The following is a 16130-nucleotide window of genomic DNA, read 5'->3' as shown; positions in this document are numbered from 1 at the left end:
GACGCGACCTTAAGTTTGTGTGATGTCTGGATGGAATAGTGTGTGTGTGTGTGTGTGTGTGTGTGTGTGTGTGTGTGTGTGTGTGTGTGTGTGTGTGTGTGTGTGTGTGTGTGTATATGTGCGAGTAAGGGAGAGAAAGACAAAAATAGTGTAAAACAAAATAAATAAAGTCTAGCTTACAGGATTTGCAGTATATTGAATGTAATATGTGGAGTTCTCAGAAGATTGTTGACGACACAGGTGACCTTTAAGTACAGTCAGCATCCTGTTGCTGTTCTTTGTTAGCTTTACACCTTTCATTTTGCAAGCATTATTACAGTTAGCCAGTTAGCTGTCATTTAGCTTAGCTTCTACATCAGCTTTAGAGAGCCAGAGTTAAAGGCAAGCAAACGACTTTATGAGCCAAATCTTCACTCAAAGTTAGGATACATTTACTGACCTTGTCAACTAAATACGACGGAGGATTAAGGCCATGTTAAAAAAATATATATTTTTTTTAATTTCGAGATTAAACTCGTAAATTTACAAGAATAAAGTTGTAAATTTACGTTCAACTTGCAAGTTGAAGTGAAAACTTCTCTTGAACTAACTGTTTTTACCGACTACACAAGGAAGTGACCTATTTCCTTATTAGTGAAACCTTTAGGACAAGATGGTCCATGTTTGTCATTTGAGAACAGGATGCTGCTGCTCTTCTGATATTGACTAAAATAACGACTTATTCTTTTATTCTTTAAAGACTTTAAGAGTTCAACTTTCATCATTTTTGCGCAGGCTGGACTCAATTTTTTTTATTTTGTTTTTAAACTCGTAAATTTACAAATTTACAAGATTAAATCTGTAAATTTACGAGAATAAAGTTGTAAATTTACGAGATTAAATTTGTAAATTTACGAGAATAAAGTTGTAAATTTACGAGATTAAATTAGTAAATTTACGAGTTTAATCTCGAAATTAAAAAAAAAAAAAAAAAATTAACATGGCCCTAATCTTCAGTCGTAACTACCTGCTACATCATCTAACTGGAAATGTATCAGTATAGGACACCAAGTTACAGAAAGCTACAAAGACCAAATGAAAGGCCCCTTAATAATCACAGGCAGATGATGAACCTCGTTTTCCCTCGTGTTCAGTCACATTGGCTACACAAGCTTTACTCGATAAAACGCTCTGTATTTTGTGAGTAGCCCTTCATTGTTGAGGTTTTCTAGTGTTGCACACTGAATGTACTGGAAAGGACGGAGCATGCTTCTATATTCCCATCCTTTTGACTTCATTTTTATAGAAATGAGTCTCTCACAATCAGTTCACACGTTATCAACTCAAAAGCATTCAAAACAGTTCCACATTGTATCTTTCTGTGAGCCGGGATGTCATCTCGCTTCTGATAGGACAGCAACAAGAATCATCAACAACATAACTTCAGCGTGAGAACCAAGGTGTGTTTTCATTAAAGTGCACAGAGGAAGAGCACAAAGCCCCCATGGACTCCACCAATATGTTGTCTTTTACATAAAGAGAGTCTTAATAATGGATGTTTCCGAATGTGAGAAAATGCCATTCATGTATTACATCTTTTGGTTTTTACTTTACATGAGAGGTGTTTGTTTAACCTGGGGAAGTTTTGGAGATTTATTCAGGGAGTTATTATGAACATAAAACTGAATTTGCATTAAAGAAAATGGCAAAAAACATTTTCTTTAAAGAAAGAAAATCAGACTGGCAATAATCTGAATCAGCCGAATAAATTACAATTAGCGCATCTCAAGCATTTCTCTCCTCGACGCCACATTGAGAAACCAAATGCTGCTACCGTGTGGAGCTGTCTGTTGCGTCATGGGGAAAGGTGATAAGGCAAAAGCTACAAGGTCGAGCAGATTACAGCCTGGCCAATACTGCATGCCAAGTAGGTCCTGAGAGCCATAAGAGCACACACACACTCACAGATCCAGAAAAAAGAGGGAGAAGGAAAAAGCAGCAAAGAACTCTCAAAATGTCATTACTTTTCTCCAGAGCAATTAACAGATTTTTTTCCCTTGTTTTTCTTTTATAAACAAACAAAAATAACTGAAACAAAAATGGGGATTGTGCATGATGTTTGCTTTCGTCGTTTTAAAGATGTAATACTTAACAGGAAGTAGGCTGGTCATGAAAAAAAAGGACAGCTTAAGAAGGTTCATGTGTCCTGCAACCTCAAGACTAATAAAATGTTTTGGGCCATCACCAGTTGCTCCGGGGAAATCTGGTTCTTTTATCTGTGATTGTTAACTTTTCCAGGAATTAGGGTGCAGTGAGTTTCTTTTTTTTTTTTTTTAAAGAGATAGGACAGTGGATAGAGTCAGAGATGGGAGAGAGAGAGAGACAGTGGGAAGACATGTTTGAAAGGAGCCACAGGTCGGATTCAAACCCGGGGGCCCCTGCCCAGAGCAGTTTAACTAACTTTCTCAAATAATGAAGTCCTATATATATATATATCCTCATAGCTGCCCCCCCTCCTCCCTCTGGAACTCACTCCCTACACACATTCAACACTGCACCAACCCTCCTACTTTCAAATCACTGATCAAAACTCACCTCTTCAAACAAGCTTTTAATGTATGATTGTGATGTATTTTCTGTTTTCTGTTGTTTTACCTTTATTGTTGTTATCTTTATGATTTGTGTGTAATGTTGCAATGTCTGTTAGTCTCTCCTTACTGTGCTGTTCTTTCTGTTTTTTAACTATTGTACAGTGTCTTTGAGTTTTTGAAAAGGGCTTGTACATAAAAAGATGCATTATACAGAGGGGAAATAAATGAAGAGGTAGAGAGGCAGGATGTCTGGTGGGATGTTTAGACTGACAGGCTGTGATGTGAGTGGGATGGGGATACCTGCTGAAGCCTTGGAGCAGCTGCGAGACCACAGAGGACAGTTTGTGCAAACAGACCAGTGCGTCCTGTGGCGGTGGAGGACCTCCCGCTTGCTGAGCTCGCTGCATAGTTTGAGGGTCAAAGCCCAGAGCTTTGAACACTTCCAAGCTGAAACATGACAGAAAATAACGACCTCAGGGGTCAGTATAATGGAGAAGAAAACAACAACATAGTTACTACAATAAACAGCATCTGAAGTGTTGTTTTTGTTTCCACAAATTCTAACCCTAATGTCTTCCCCTCTGTCTATAAGAATAAGGCGTCTTAACCCTAATGCATCACTATGGACATTTTTGTCCATTTGGTCAAATGTTACCTCTTCATCTGTCCATCATTTTGTCTGTTAGTGCATATGGCACCATTTTTTATAAGAAAGACTCTCTCTTGACACATTTTGGAATGTAAATTGTATTTTTTTCAACAGATCAATAAAACACTGAAACATGTTTACTACCCTCTTAAGTCACTAAGGACAAAAATGTCCACTTACAAAAAACTGCTATAAAAATAAAACAGATTGATATTTTTTTCTACTTTTTTTTTTTGCATAAATCTCTTAAACAACTCCAAAATATTTGAGCGTATATAAAACGAAATATTTGATAGGTTTGAGTTGTTTAAGAGATTTATGCCAAAAAAAGAAAACATGAATCTTTTCTATTTTTATATCAGTTTTTGTAAATTGGACATTTTCGCCTTCCAATGTCCAAACGAGGAACTACATTTTAAATCTGATGCTACACAAAAACTAACAATGCATCAAAGTCAATATTTTGGATAATCTTTGACATATCTGAGACTGATTTAAAAAAAAAAATCCCCCAGCCACCAAATATTTGTTTTATGGAAAATGTTCTATTTTCATAGCAGTTTTTTGGAAGTGGACATTTTTGACTTAAGAGGGTAGCAAATTAAACTGATGCCTGAGGGATGAAAAGTCCTTGCAACAGGATTCCTTATTCACTGAACAGGATGTTTCATTGTGGCAGAAGTCAACCACAACGGCTGACTGTAATGACAAAGTCCAGAAAGGTTTTACTTCGAGGCATATTTAGGAAAGAACTGGCCTTTTTTATGTGTTGCTTATTTAAGTAAAAAATAAATAATCTCTTAAAAAGGCCGCTGTGTGATCGACAATGCATCACTACCAAACTGCAAATGTTTGAATTTAATTTTCAACTGTTGTAATTTTTGCTTCTAGCTACTGAGATGCCTCCTGTTAACACTTACACATGTTAGATATAAAGTGCATTGCCGTTATTTGGTCACTAGTAAGACTTTAATTAGGTTGATTAAACAGGAAGCGCTCTGCAGTAACATTGGCTCTCCCAAGTTAGAACACAGCATTCAAACATTTTCTGATATCATCGAAACTACTGTTTATAAACTTTCAATCACCATCGTGTGTAGAGGTTTAAATCCTTATTTATTAATAGATATAAATGAACAAACGTAGGCTTATGTAATATAGGCAACGTACAGATCAAAAGGTTAACTTGTAACATGACTGAGTCAACTGAAAAAGAGGATTCCAGAATGAGTCTTTCTGAAGTTATACTGGGGAGGGGTTCACCACTCTGTGTAAGACTGTGCTGGAAAATAGTGCAACACTTTGAGAATAATGTTTTTAACAATAAATTGCAAAATTTCTTGGTAGAGAATTTGAAGAAAAAAAAGTTTCAAGATTTTTTTTTTTTACGAAAATGGAAATATACTGGGAGCTGTGTCGCTCGATATACATAGTATTTTACTAGACCTGTTTTTTCCTTCTCTGTACAATAACTAGATAGAATACAGGACAACAAAAAAAAAAAACTAGTTTGGGTTCTTGTGAAGTCTTCTGTTGTATTTATAAAACTGAGGTAAAAAACAATTACCTCAGTTTTAACATTTGATATGTTGTCTGTTGATATTTTCAATTAAATATGCAGATTCAGTGTTTTTGCAAATCCTCACAACCTGTTTTATTTACCTTTTACAAAGCGTCTCTTTGTTGTTTTATGTTGCTGATCGACTCTTCTAGACCACTTCTGGACTCTTTATATGTGCACAATGATAGCTTAGCATAGCCTGGCTCTAGAGCTAATGTGGATTAGACTCGGATGAATTGTGTCAGTGCAGTAGCTTAAATCTCAACTAAAGCCAAAAAAAAAAAAAAAAAAAAAAAAAGAACCCCACAGTCGAAAAATGGTAAAAACACATCATCGCTAACTGTTCTCTGCAGCATGATGATCACCGCAGCACTGCATTTAACCGAATTCCTTTACACCCACCTCGTTTGAAACACTTTGTCCCAGATGCTCTCAAACAGGGCCCACACTTCCTGGTGAGAGACCTGAGCAGGCGTGGGTTGTTTTTCTTCATCGTCGTCATTCATGACAACATCTTCAGCAGGAGATTCCCCCTACACACACACACACACACACACACATTTAGGCCATCATACAATTCAGAAAATGTATATTCTTTGTTGTTTTGAGCCCTGGATATGGTTTTAACATAAGCAGTTAAACTTACACTATAAATCTGCTTCTCGCTGATCTGCGGTTGTAGCTTATTGAAAAGGTTGTCGAGTTCAGAGATAGCACCGGGAACACGGTTTGAACTTTTCCCAAAGGCTTTCACGAGCTCCTTAGCTTCTTGAAGCGCTGCCTTTGTAGCAGTGCAGTTGACTGTTGTACCTAGAAAACAAAGCATGAGGGATACAAAACCAAAAATGACAAAACATTACATACGTTAGTCTTTGTTTGGGACACCTTTGCATGGATGGATAAGGTGCTACTTTTTCCTGAGAGAATGTTTTGTGAGTAACCTCTGAGGAGGACTGTTATGAACACAGAGATGGGAAACAACACAGCCAGGTAAAGAGAAACTGTGGCAGCTCAGACTGAGCTTGTGTTCTGTCTAACTCTATTTTGAGACTTGAAAAAAACCTTTACAAAAACAACCATGTTTTCAAAAAAACTTGGCATTTACACATGAATTCAAGTGCTTAGACCTTCTACTGTATGCATAATTCATGAAGCTATTCTGAACTCTTGAAAATTAAATTGTATTAATCCTGTTTTTTGTCACTGTTGTAGCAGGCTGCAAAGAGTTGTGTCCTCACAAGTATAGCTAGTTCCTCACGCCCACATCCTGCCTGAAGTGAGAGCTGGAAATCACTTGCAGTACTTTTCCACTCCTAGATTTGTTTTTGTTTTTATCCCTCCTTCCTTTCCTCCTCCTCCTCCCCCGACTCACACAGGTTTGGCACACAGCCAGGCTGCGTGGTACCAATAAATCCAGAATCCTATGAGGTGTCCTAAGGATTCACACAGAGCAACGGCAAAACATGTGGTTGTTAAAACTATTAACATTCTTGGGGGGGATTTATAAAAGTATCGCGACACTGTTGTATCACTCACACACGCACAGGTGGACACTCACACACACACACACTCAGCATTGTAAACATAGTGGAATTAGATCCAGAGGAAGAAGAGCTGCAGCAGGTGACTCAGCATCTTTCTGACACACATTTGAAAAATCCTCTTTCGGCAGATGACCTGATTCTGTATCTGGTTCTGTGGGGTTCTAGCACAGTGCAAAGTCATCCTCTAGAGCAGGGGTTCACAAACGTTTCAGGTCGTGGAACAAAAAACACAAAATAATACAACAGCCTAAAAACGAAATGTACACATTAATTTCACTTAATGAAACCGTCTTATATGACATTGGACTACTTTTTGTATATTTACAAAAATGGGTAAAAATATATACTCTCTCTCTCTCTCTCTGAGTATGGTGTATGTATGCATGTATTTTCATGATAACGGGTAAAATACGCCATTTAAAATCATTTGAAATTTTGGTTTATGTTTTTGGAAGGTCCATATGCAAGGCCCCTCAGCCCCTGGTGGGGGTCCCTACCCCCCACTTTTGGGAACCGCTGCTCTAGAGGAGGGAGACTTTCATCTGAGGGATGACTCAGTACCTCCACATCACTGTCCCCAGAAGAGTAAGAGGAGAAGCACAGTGTACAGTCTCAAATCTGTTTCAGAGTAACACAGAATATCTCTGCATGTATAAAGCTCCACAAAATAGAAAAGTTATGACCGTTTACCTCATATCGTATATCAGGTTGGTTTGTTTGTTTGTTTGTTTGCTAAATGTGTTGTTCACTTTTAAAAGGAGATTAAAATCAGTCCCCAAGAAAGTGGCATCAAATCTCTTAAGTTATCATGCCTTCAGCAGAATCACAGCCACAGGAAAATGCAAAATAAACAATTTCAGAGGAGTACACATTGAGAACTTGGGAGTTGATGTTCTGCACACACTGTATGCAGTAATATGACTCACGCCTTTTTTAGGGTTTAGGGTAGTTTACACTTTGTTTTGTCTACTTTTCTCATCCAGTGATTAGACAGCTCACGAGTGCCAAGACAGACAGACTTGTTTACAGCACCCTCCATTTAAAACATCCCCCTGTTATGATTTTATTTCTGTTATTAAACATTTAGACATGAGTAGTTTGTATAGTTATGTGCTCGGGTAACCCTGAGGATTGCAGGAGCCATAGTTGATCCCAAGATTTCTCACCAGTCCCCCAAACGTGTACAAGAAATGTAAAAAAAAAAAGTAAAATATTATTAAACACCATATATTCTAATTTGTTGAGAAAACGAACATTCAAACATGTTTGCTGATAAGAAGACGTTTTTAAAACTAGTTACATTCCTAGTTACCTGATTTGAAGAAGTTGATGAGATTTTGAACAGTTTGCAGCAACCTCCTCGGGACTATTTGTCCAAAGACGGCGATCCAGTGCTTCTTCAAGCACAGCAGGACATCTTGAAGAGTCCACGGTGGTTTCACATAAACTATCTGTTAACAGAGAAAACTCTAAATTACTCTCAGAAATGACAATCTCTCCAAACTCATTTGGAACATGCAAACAGACTCATCTAAGATTATAAACAAGATACCCTAAGACCAGGGGCGTATCCAGACTTTGTAGACTGGGGTGGCTCTGACTTGTGAAGGGGTGGCCTGAAGTTTGTGTGCACACACGTGAATCAAGAGCAATTATTGACCCCTTCTGTCTGCACTAATCAAATCGACTTTTAAGTAACACGGGATAATGGCAACATGAACATCTTCTTTGCTTAATTCTCATGGACTCAAAACAATATGCACGTCTAAAGTCACAATTTAAAGTATTTAAAAACATCTGCACACTGAAAACTATGAGCTGCCTGTTGCAACACAGCCTGAATAATTGATTTCAACAAGAGACCCTGGCAAGGCAAATAGCCAATAATAGTTCATTAGTTCAGGATTTTGGGGTGGCCTATAAGGGGGGGGGGCCCCTCTGTCTATGAACTCATGCAAAAGTTAAAACCAAATACCCCGTCTCCAATCATTTCATATATACAGTGTATTTGTTTGATATCTTTGCCTTTTAAAATCCTAATTAAAATAAATTCTGCGTGATAAAGTGAATTTCAAATACCAGTTATTTAATTGTGGGGTTTTCCTTGATTAATTTTTTTAATTTAATTTTCTTTAATTTTTTTTCTTTAATTTTTATTTTAATTTAATCATTTTACATTTTTTTTTTATTAATTTTTAATTTTATTTAATTGCAGTTTTTTGTTATTTGTTAAAAATTGAAATTTGTGAAATACAAAACCGGTTACCAACATTCTGTGTCATGTGTTTTAATTAATTCTCCACCAGCTCCAACCTTACATTAGCCCTGTTACACATTCATTTGTTACATCTTGTTTTATTTTTTGATTATTTATTATTTCTAAATACATATTTTATTCAAACTAAATTTTGTATCCTGAGTGTTACATTTACCTCTAGCCAGATGTCATCGAAAGCGGCCTTCATCTCCACCTCTAAGACTTCAGACAGCACTGCACGCAGGCAGTCCTCCAATGCGGACACACATGTCGGGCCCCATTCTGCCCCCTCTTTATCCCGCTCTTCTTTGTAATCTGTGACCAGGTACAGACATTAAATGTTGTGAAATTATTACCAAAATTACACATTCTGTTCTTCCCACAAGATTTCATGTTTGTGCCTCGTGTGTTGAAACTTTGAAAACTACACATTGGACTTCAAGTGGAGGAAAGAAAAATAGGAAAATTGGAAGGGGTGGGCAGTGTGCATGGACGGTATGTGCTGTTAATTATTAGACTATCGTGGAATATGCCAAGTAATTTCCTGTTTTTCAAGCAGAATCCTCGGCTCACCTTTTTCTACGAGCTCTACAGAAAGCTCTGCTCTCTCTCGCCCGGGAGGCTGGACTGTAAAGCTCCTGTTCAGAATCGTCGATGAGACCTGAGGGCTGATCCGAGGCAACGAGGAGGTCTTAATGTTTTGCAGAGGATTAAAGCCATGTCTGGTTCTTACAACCTCTTGCTCCAAATCAGTCTTGCTGAGGGCCTTAACCCCACTCAGGATGGCTTTACTGCACAGGTTCTTATCATTACTGGAGAAGACACAAGATATAACAAAACAATTAAAACACATGGAGGTTATCTGAATCCAGAATTACCTTACCATGTCCCTAAACAACAATAATGCATTGTCTAATGAAGTGATTTGTCCTTTTACTTAATGATAAAAAACATCTGGGCTAAAACAAATAGGTCAAAGGAAAAAAAATTATGTGAAACAATAAAATGCACAATGTAAGCCAAGTTAACTAAAAAAATTCCCGACTCAGCATTTCTATTCTTGTACAGTTTCTCTGTCTGGCCCTCTCTTTCTCTCATCCCAGCTGGAACTATCTGGCTGGACCCACTCCCAGTCACATGCATGTGCATTTTAGAGGACACAACACTCTGCAGCAGCAGCAGCTGAATAGAGTGAGTGGGACATGGAGGAGGGTGGGGGGGGAAGAGGACTCACGTGCATAAGATGAGAGCACACTCTGGGTACAGAGTCTGGTATTGCAGGCAGCACTGCAGCACTCTGTCGTCATTATTCTCGGCATTCAGATCATCTGGGGACAAGTAGGTGCAAAGAGGAAGAGAAACATGAGAGTTCACATAGGGACAAATAAAGGGGACATGTTTCATTCTTGACACCAAGAGCTCAAAGTAAGCAACTTCACATGCCGGACTCTTTTGTTTTAAACACAGAAGGAAAAATCATAGATGAAAACAAAAAAACAAGATGCTGAAAGATAGAAGGTCTCTCTCAAAAAATTAAAAACTAAAGTATGCTCATGAATTGTTAATAATGAAAAATGTTAATCTCCTTTATCGCCCGTCTCTTTTAAGTAAAAACACCAGAAGGGAAAACAGAATGTGTGATCAATATTATACACCACTTAGAAGTGTGTAACCTTATGCTGCCCTTAAAGTGCAAAACACATCAAGCTACGATGATGAAATGTTGAGGTCCGACTTTGTGTCAGTGCCACCTAGTGTTTCTGTCCTCGTTTGTCACTGCGCACACATGTGAGTGTCCTTGGGAAACCTGTGAACCGGTGCCACACTCTTATCAGCATTAGTGTGAGTGTTTGAATTCATCTGGGAAAAAAGCACTTTTATTTACTTGAAGGACATTTTATGTAATGATTAGACAAATTAAAATATGAATGTAAGAGATAATTACCAAAAAATACATAATTTTTAATTTCTACAATTTCTAATAATGATAAAATGTTAGAAATTTTCTTTTTTATTCTACTGAGAAAATGCAGAAAGCTTTTTTTAAGTGTTTTTTTGTGATGTGAATGCTGCTGTTTTGTAACCAAAGAGACTGAGAACAACAGTCACCTTTTCAAATCTGATCAGGCCTCATGAATATATTATAGAGAAATCAAACACCCCAACCCCCTAAGAGTACCTTTAGGTTTAGTTCATTCATTGTACTTTCAATGCAACAACAACAAAAACTCACTGCTGCTCGCAGCGGCCTGCTGCATAGACTGTCCCCAGAGTCCGGGTTCACGGCTCTTCAAAGAGTTGCAAATGTACGAGATGGCGGGGGTGGCCCGGTGAGCCACAGAACCTGACAGACCGTTCCCCCTTTTTAGGGAATCCAGCTCCTGAAGCACCACCCAGGGGATCAGGACTACAGGAAAGCCGAGGGCTTAGAGAACAGAAGGGAGGAATGTGTGTTTCATAACAGAAAGTTCATTTTATGATGGAGGAAAAATGCACTAAATGTGGAAACTTTCTTCAGAAATATTTTTCAAATAAAATTCCCTGATTCTAATGTCATTTACAACTCGTTTTATTTGAAATAAAATGATGTCTTTAAGTGCATTTGCATGTTTACATTGTCTTTTCTCTGCCTTATTATTAACTAGATAAAACCCTGCTCATCAAGTGTGTTAAGGACTCAAAACATTCTTTACAGCAAAGGATTAGAGTTCTTCCTGTTCTCAACAAAGCTCTTGAATATTTCTAATAAAATGTAAGGGCAAGGCTTGAGAGCAAAAATGACGCAAAGAAAATGAGTTCCAACAAACTCAGAACCTCCTATGAAGACAAAAGTCTTCATCAAGTTACACGTGCAATAGCCAGAAGTCATCCTAAAAGGAACATCAATAATTTAAATCTTTAAACATACCTTCAAGGCCGTGAGATCTGATCTTTTTCACATAGTCCAAGTGACTGATGAGAATGTTGGTGTCCAAAACAAGGAACAGGTCCTGCTGCAGGGGTTGTTTACCTGGAAAAAGAAAAGTTCATGAATTATGAGTAATGCCTGAATATAATTAATCAAACTGTGCACGGCTTTAATTCATTTTGTCAAACTGATTTAAATGATGACGTTGTTAAGTGATTAAAAGTTTGTTTTAATGTCTCTATAATCCTCTGTGGGGGGGGGATTGCTCTTTAACTTTAACACGATCACACTTTCCAGAATGGGGGACATTCCTGATCTATATGAGATTACCTGATCTCAGAAAAACAGTGAGAAATGTTTAAGTTGAGCATTTCAGTCGTAGTCATTATATGAGAGCTGAGAATATTGAGATTTATAAAGGCAGTCTTAAAACTCATTTATTCAGTCTGGCTTTTATATAAATTCAAATCTTAACATTATTGTATTGTCTTTTTTATCCCACTACAATTTTAAATATTCTTCTCCTATGTATTAATTTTTATATCTTATTGATTTTATGTTTCGTATTTTATTTTTTATATACAGTATTTTTTTTTTAAATTCTTATTGGTGTGCATTAGTCTCTCAGTGATTTTATAAACTACTTTTTCATCAATAACTTTTCTGCACTCTTGTAAAGCACTTTGAACTGCAATTTCATTTGTCTGAAAGGTGCTATATAAATAAAGTTTGATTGATTGATTGATATGGGGGAATTATTTATTAGACTCTCAGAACAAAGATGTATCCAAGGAGTGAAATAATTTAGTCGCTGTACCAAGAAGACGATAAAGCAAACAACTGCAATAATCTACTTTCATGTGAGACACAGATACTATATAAAAACCAAACGTTTACTGAATCAAGCAGCTAGCCTGTGGTAAATTATGATTAATGTGCAGGTATTGCCTTTTTTATGTATTATGTATATGAAGAGTTTGTTTGTTTCATTTGTTTTGTTTTGAAAGAAATTCTTGAAAGAAATTTTGTTCTGATATGTTTTGTTTTTTGGAACCAAACTTGTAGTGTCTTAAATAATTAAATAATAAGATTTGTAACAAGGGCAGGTGTAATAAGCTTCAGCCTACACCTTTTCGGTCGAAATGTTTTTTCTTTTGACCGAAATAAATGATCACCACAACTACTAATACTAAGAGTCTACAGAATTTGAAAACTTACAGTGAGATTCTGCAACTTCTTCTGGAGGGTCTATTTCCATACAGGTGAGCTCCCCATAGCTCTGCATCACATTCACCTCCAATCTCTTCTCAGAGCGAGCGAGGTGAAGCTCCTCAGCCACCTGCTCCAACATGGAAAACCAACACATTTTTAAACATCATCATTTAGCCAACAGAATGTATAATAATAAAAATATAACAAATACACAGACTTGTTTGTAATGAAGACGTTGATCACCTGATTACACCATGGCTCAGTGACGGTATCAAACGTAGCCGGAGGTTGGCCTGACGATGAAGGCCTCTTATCTTGTCCTTCAGATGAGACACTCGGAGGAGCGGTCACACGGCTGGGAGCCGTTTCTCGCACAGTAGTTTCCTGCTCTGGTTTGCTCACCGAGGCCTCAGAGTTCAGAGGCTCAGACACATTTTTTATATTTTTGTCGGCAGGAGAAGTTACATTATTATCAACAGTGCTGTGTGCTGGCCTTGGTTGAACCTTTTTTGGAATCTTAAACTTGAGTAGTGCAAGAGTGGATTTTTGTCTCTGAATAGATGACGGCTCAACTTTCTGAAAAGACACTGTTGTGAAAGTCCCTTTGATCGACGCGGCATTTCCCCCCACTTTGGAGCTACTAACTGAGGTAGTATGATCGGCTGAGGTGGACGATGGCTCTTTGGTTGAAGCAGAGGAAGGTTTAGCTGCAGCACACAGGCTTGTTTTGGCCTTTAACTTCTTTTCACTATGCCTCTGACACATCTCCTCAAACAGCTCCATTTTCTTCTGATTTTCACAACCACTGGACGTGTGGGAGGACTTGCTCGGTTCCCCCTCTTTGATACTGTTTCCGTCATCCGCCGTCCTTGGTGGTGGTTCTTCAGCTGTGTGCTTCCTCTTCAGAGCATATTTGACGTGTTTTTTGTGCTCATCAGACACCGAACTGGGACTCGTTAGCTCCTTTTTTAATTTGTCTTTGCGCCTCTGGGAAGACGTTTCATCTGGGCTGCCTTTAGATGTCTTCTCTGCTCTCTGAGGAGCGGCGTCTGCCTTGTTGGTGTTCAAGGGTTTTGCGGTTCCCCTTTCCACAGTCTTACTCCCACTGGCGGTCTTAACTTTCCCTGAAGTCTCATGTTTTGCTTTACTAGAGCGATGTTCCCTACGGGGAGACACAGTGACACGTTTTGTTTTTCTGCGCTCCTCTTCCTTATTAGCAGGTTTCTTGTCAGTTGCATGAGTTTCCCTCAGCCTGAAGACAGGCTTTTTAATCAGACGAGTGCTTTGGGAGATATCTTTAACGGCAGCAGAGGCACTTTTTTCCCTTTTTTCTGCACTGCTACATGTTGAAGTACAGACATAAAATCACAGTCAGAATTTTTTTTTTTAAATTAAACCAAATGATGATAAAAATCAACTATATATACAGTATATGCAATAAAAAAAACATCACACTGTATCTAACCTTTCCTGAGTCTTTACACGATGCTTCTTCTCGGCCCTCGAGTAATCTCTGGTAGCATCTCGTCTCTTGGATTTCTAGAAGAAAATGGGAAAAATGAATCTCTTTGTTGAACATCTTGTAGTATGTGGATGATAAAACCATTAATTACCAGAGTAAAGTATGGATGGTAACGGTGGCCTTTTATACTTATAAGTAGTTTTGATTTTGGAATTATTTGTTTTGGTAAATATTGCAGAATAGTTTTTGCAAAGTTGCCTGAAAAAAAAAAAGCCATATGAAAATGTCACTTTAGGCTTTGGGAAATTGTTAGAGCCATATTTAACATTTTCTGAGATTTTATTAAGAAAATGGTTGTGGATTGATTTAAAAAATAATCCTTGGGTTATTATTATTATTATTATTTATTTTTTTAAATCTATTTTTAGTATCTATCTATAAATAGATATAAATAGATATGTTTGTGGATTGATTTAAAAAATAATCCTTGGGTTATATTGGGTTATTTTATTTTTCATTTTTATTTGTATTTATTTTTATTTTTATTTTTATTTTTTTTTAATCTATTTTTAGTACATTCTTAATTTTATTTTTATTTTTTTATTTAAATTGTACTGTGTCACTTTCTGTTTGCAATCTTTGCTGCTGTAACACTGTAAATTTCCCCGTTGTGGGATAAATAAAGGATTATCTTATTTTATCTTATTCATAGTTAGTTGCAAGTCTGAGATTATGTAAATGTGTGTGCAGGCAGTTTGCTTTACTATTTACTGTTATAGCAGTCACCTTTATAATCCTGTCACCTTTATAATCCTTTATAATCCTTTATAATCCTGGTCAAATACTAGTTTATTAAACACTCCAAATAAATACATTTATAAGACAATACTGACATTTATCCTGTGAGTTAAATGCAGCACTCTGATTAGTCTTTACATTAAAAAGAGGATTAATAAACATGTATCCAAACAGAACCTCACCTTCTCGTCTTCTTCACTTGAAGATGAAGACAACCTTTTGCACTTTCTCTTCTTTGACTTCTTTGACATCTTATAAAATATATTTTTGCAGAGCAGTGAAGATACAGAATCCCTTACAGAACAAACAAAAACATTTTTTATTAAAATATTCCTCCATCACACATCTCATGAAATTGTTGACATATAAAGAAAATCTTTTCCCTATAACTAACAGGGAATGTTTGTTTTCTAAATGAAGGCCCCGGATGTAAGACGGGATAGAGTAGCGTTAACTACTGTGTCACTAATTAGTTTGTACCCCCAACACGTAAAAAAAACAGTTTTCACGGTGTAATTACACAAATATGTGAACTATTTTAGAAACATCCACTAATCTCAATTCCAAGGTGAAACGACAACAAAACATGGTACAAAACTTAAGCTAAAGTTACTTTAAAACGTTACTTTACCTCAATGTTTTAGGGACTAATTTCCAACGTTGTAGCTCATTTTGAAGCCGACTGCTTCAAAAACAAAACATCCGCCTGACTTCCGGGTTTTCTTCTTCGACTGCGACTATTAACTCGCTATTTGCTGTGTTATCGCCCCCTACAGGATTGGATGTGCGCGCTTCATGTGATAAGTAAACACACAAACTTTTAAGTGTTGTCGTTGTGCTGTTATAGGAGAAGAAACATCCAGCATTTAAAAATGAGTCTTCTGAAGAGAGAAGCAAAAAGAAGGTCCGTCCTAGTGGAGGAGGAGGAGACCGCTCGAGGTTAGATAAGTCTCCATCTATGTGGATTTTCTTGACCTTGGTTTACAAAAACACACGGGCGAGAACACACAGACCTTGCTGTTTCCGCTCGTTATCCTAAACTACAAAGTCATTTCGCCAAGGTTACATTTTTCATTCGAAGGCTTAATTAACAGAAGTTATGCCAGTAAGTTTCCACTTTGAGAAAATGTTCCCACATTGTACTGAAGAAAAAAACAACAAAGTAGCAG

General features: G+C 37.2%; 1 protein-coding gene across 2 annotated transcripts in view; it reads right to left on the bottom strand.

Moving 5' to 3' along the window:
* swt1 (SWT1 RNA endoribonuclease homolog) overlaps nucleotides 1-15718 on the bottom strand; it is a 28342-nt gene extending 12624 nt beyond the window's left edge. The window contains exons 1-14 of one of the 2 annotated variants that reach the window (XM_061034594.1): nucleotides 15593-15718; nucleotides 15144-15255; nucleotides 14167-14240; nucleotides 12945-14040; nucleotides 12708-12828; nucleotides 11490-11591; nucleotides 10815-11006; nucleotides 9816-9909; nucleotides 9155-9393; nucleotides 8757-8896; nucleotides 7637-7775; nucleotides 5427-5590; nucleotides 5183-5313; nucleotides 2871-3017 (exon numbers count right to left, since the gene is read on the bottom strand). In XM_061034594.1, the coding sequence (XP_060890577.1) occupies nucleotides 2871-3017; nucleotides 5183-5313; nucleotides 5427-5590; nucleotides 7637-7775; nucleotides 8757-8896; nucleotides 9155-9393; nucleotides 9816-9909; nucleotides 10815-11006; nucleotides 11490-11591; nucleotides 12708-12828; nucleotides 12945-14040; nucleotides 14167-14240; nucleotides 15144-15212 (2708 nt within the window). In that variant the 5' untranslated portion in view covers nucleotides 15213-15255; nucleotides 15593-15718. The remainder of the gene's footprint in view (nucleotides 1-2870; nucleotides 3018-5182; nucleotides 5314-5426; nucleotides 5591-7636; nucleotides 7776-8756; nucleotides 8897-9154; nucleotides 9394-9815; nucleotides 9910-10814; nucleotides 11007-11489; nucleotides 11592-12707; nucleotides 12829-12944; nucleotides 14041-14166; nucleotides 14241-15143; nucleotides 15256-15592) is intronic. The other variant, XM_061034595.1, reaches the window with a different exon arrangement.
* Between the last annotated feature and the right edge of the window lie 412 nt (nucleotides 15719-16130).

This window comes from Labrus mixtus, chromosome 3 (assembly GCF_963584025.1).
Source record: "Labrus mixtus chromosome 3, fLabMix1.1, whole genome shotgun sequence".
In the NCBI taxonomy this organism is placed as follows: Eukaryota; Metazoa; Chordata; class Actinopteri; order Labriformes; family Labridae; genus Labrus; species Labrus mixtus.
Note: the sequence above shows the minus strand (reverse complement) of the source record. Positions and strands in the feature narration are given on the sequence as shown.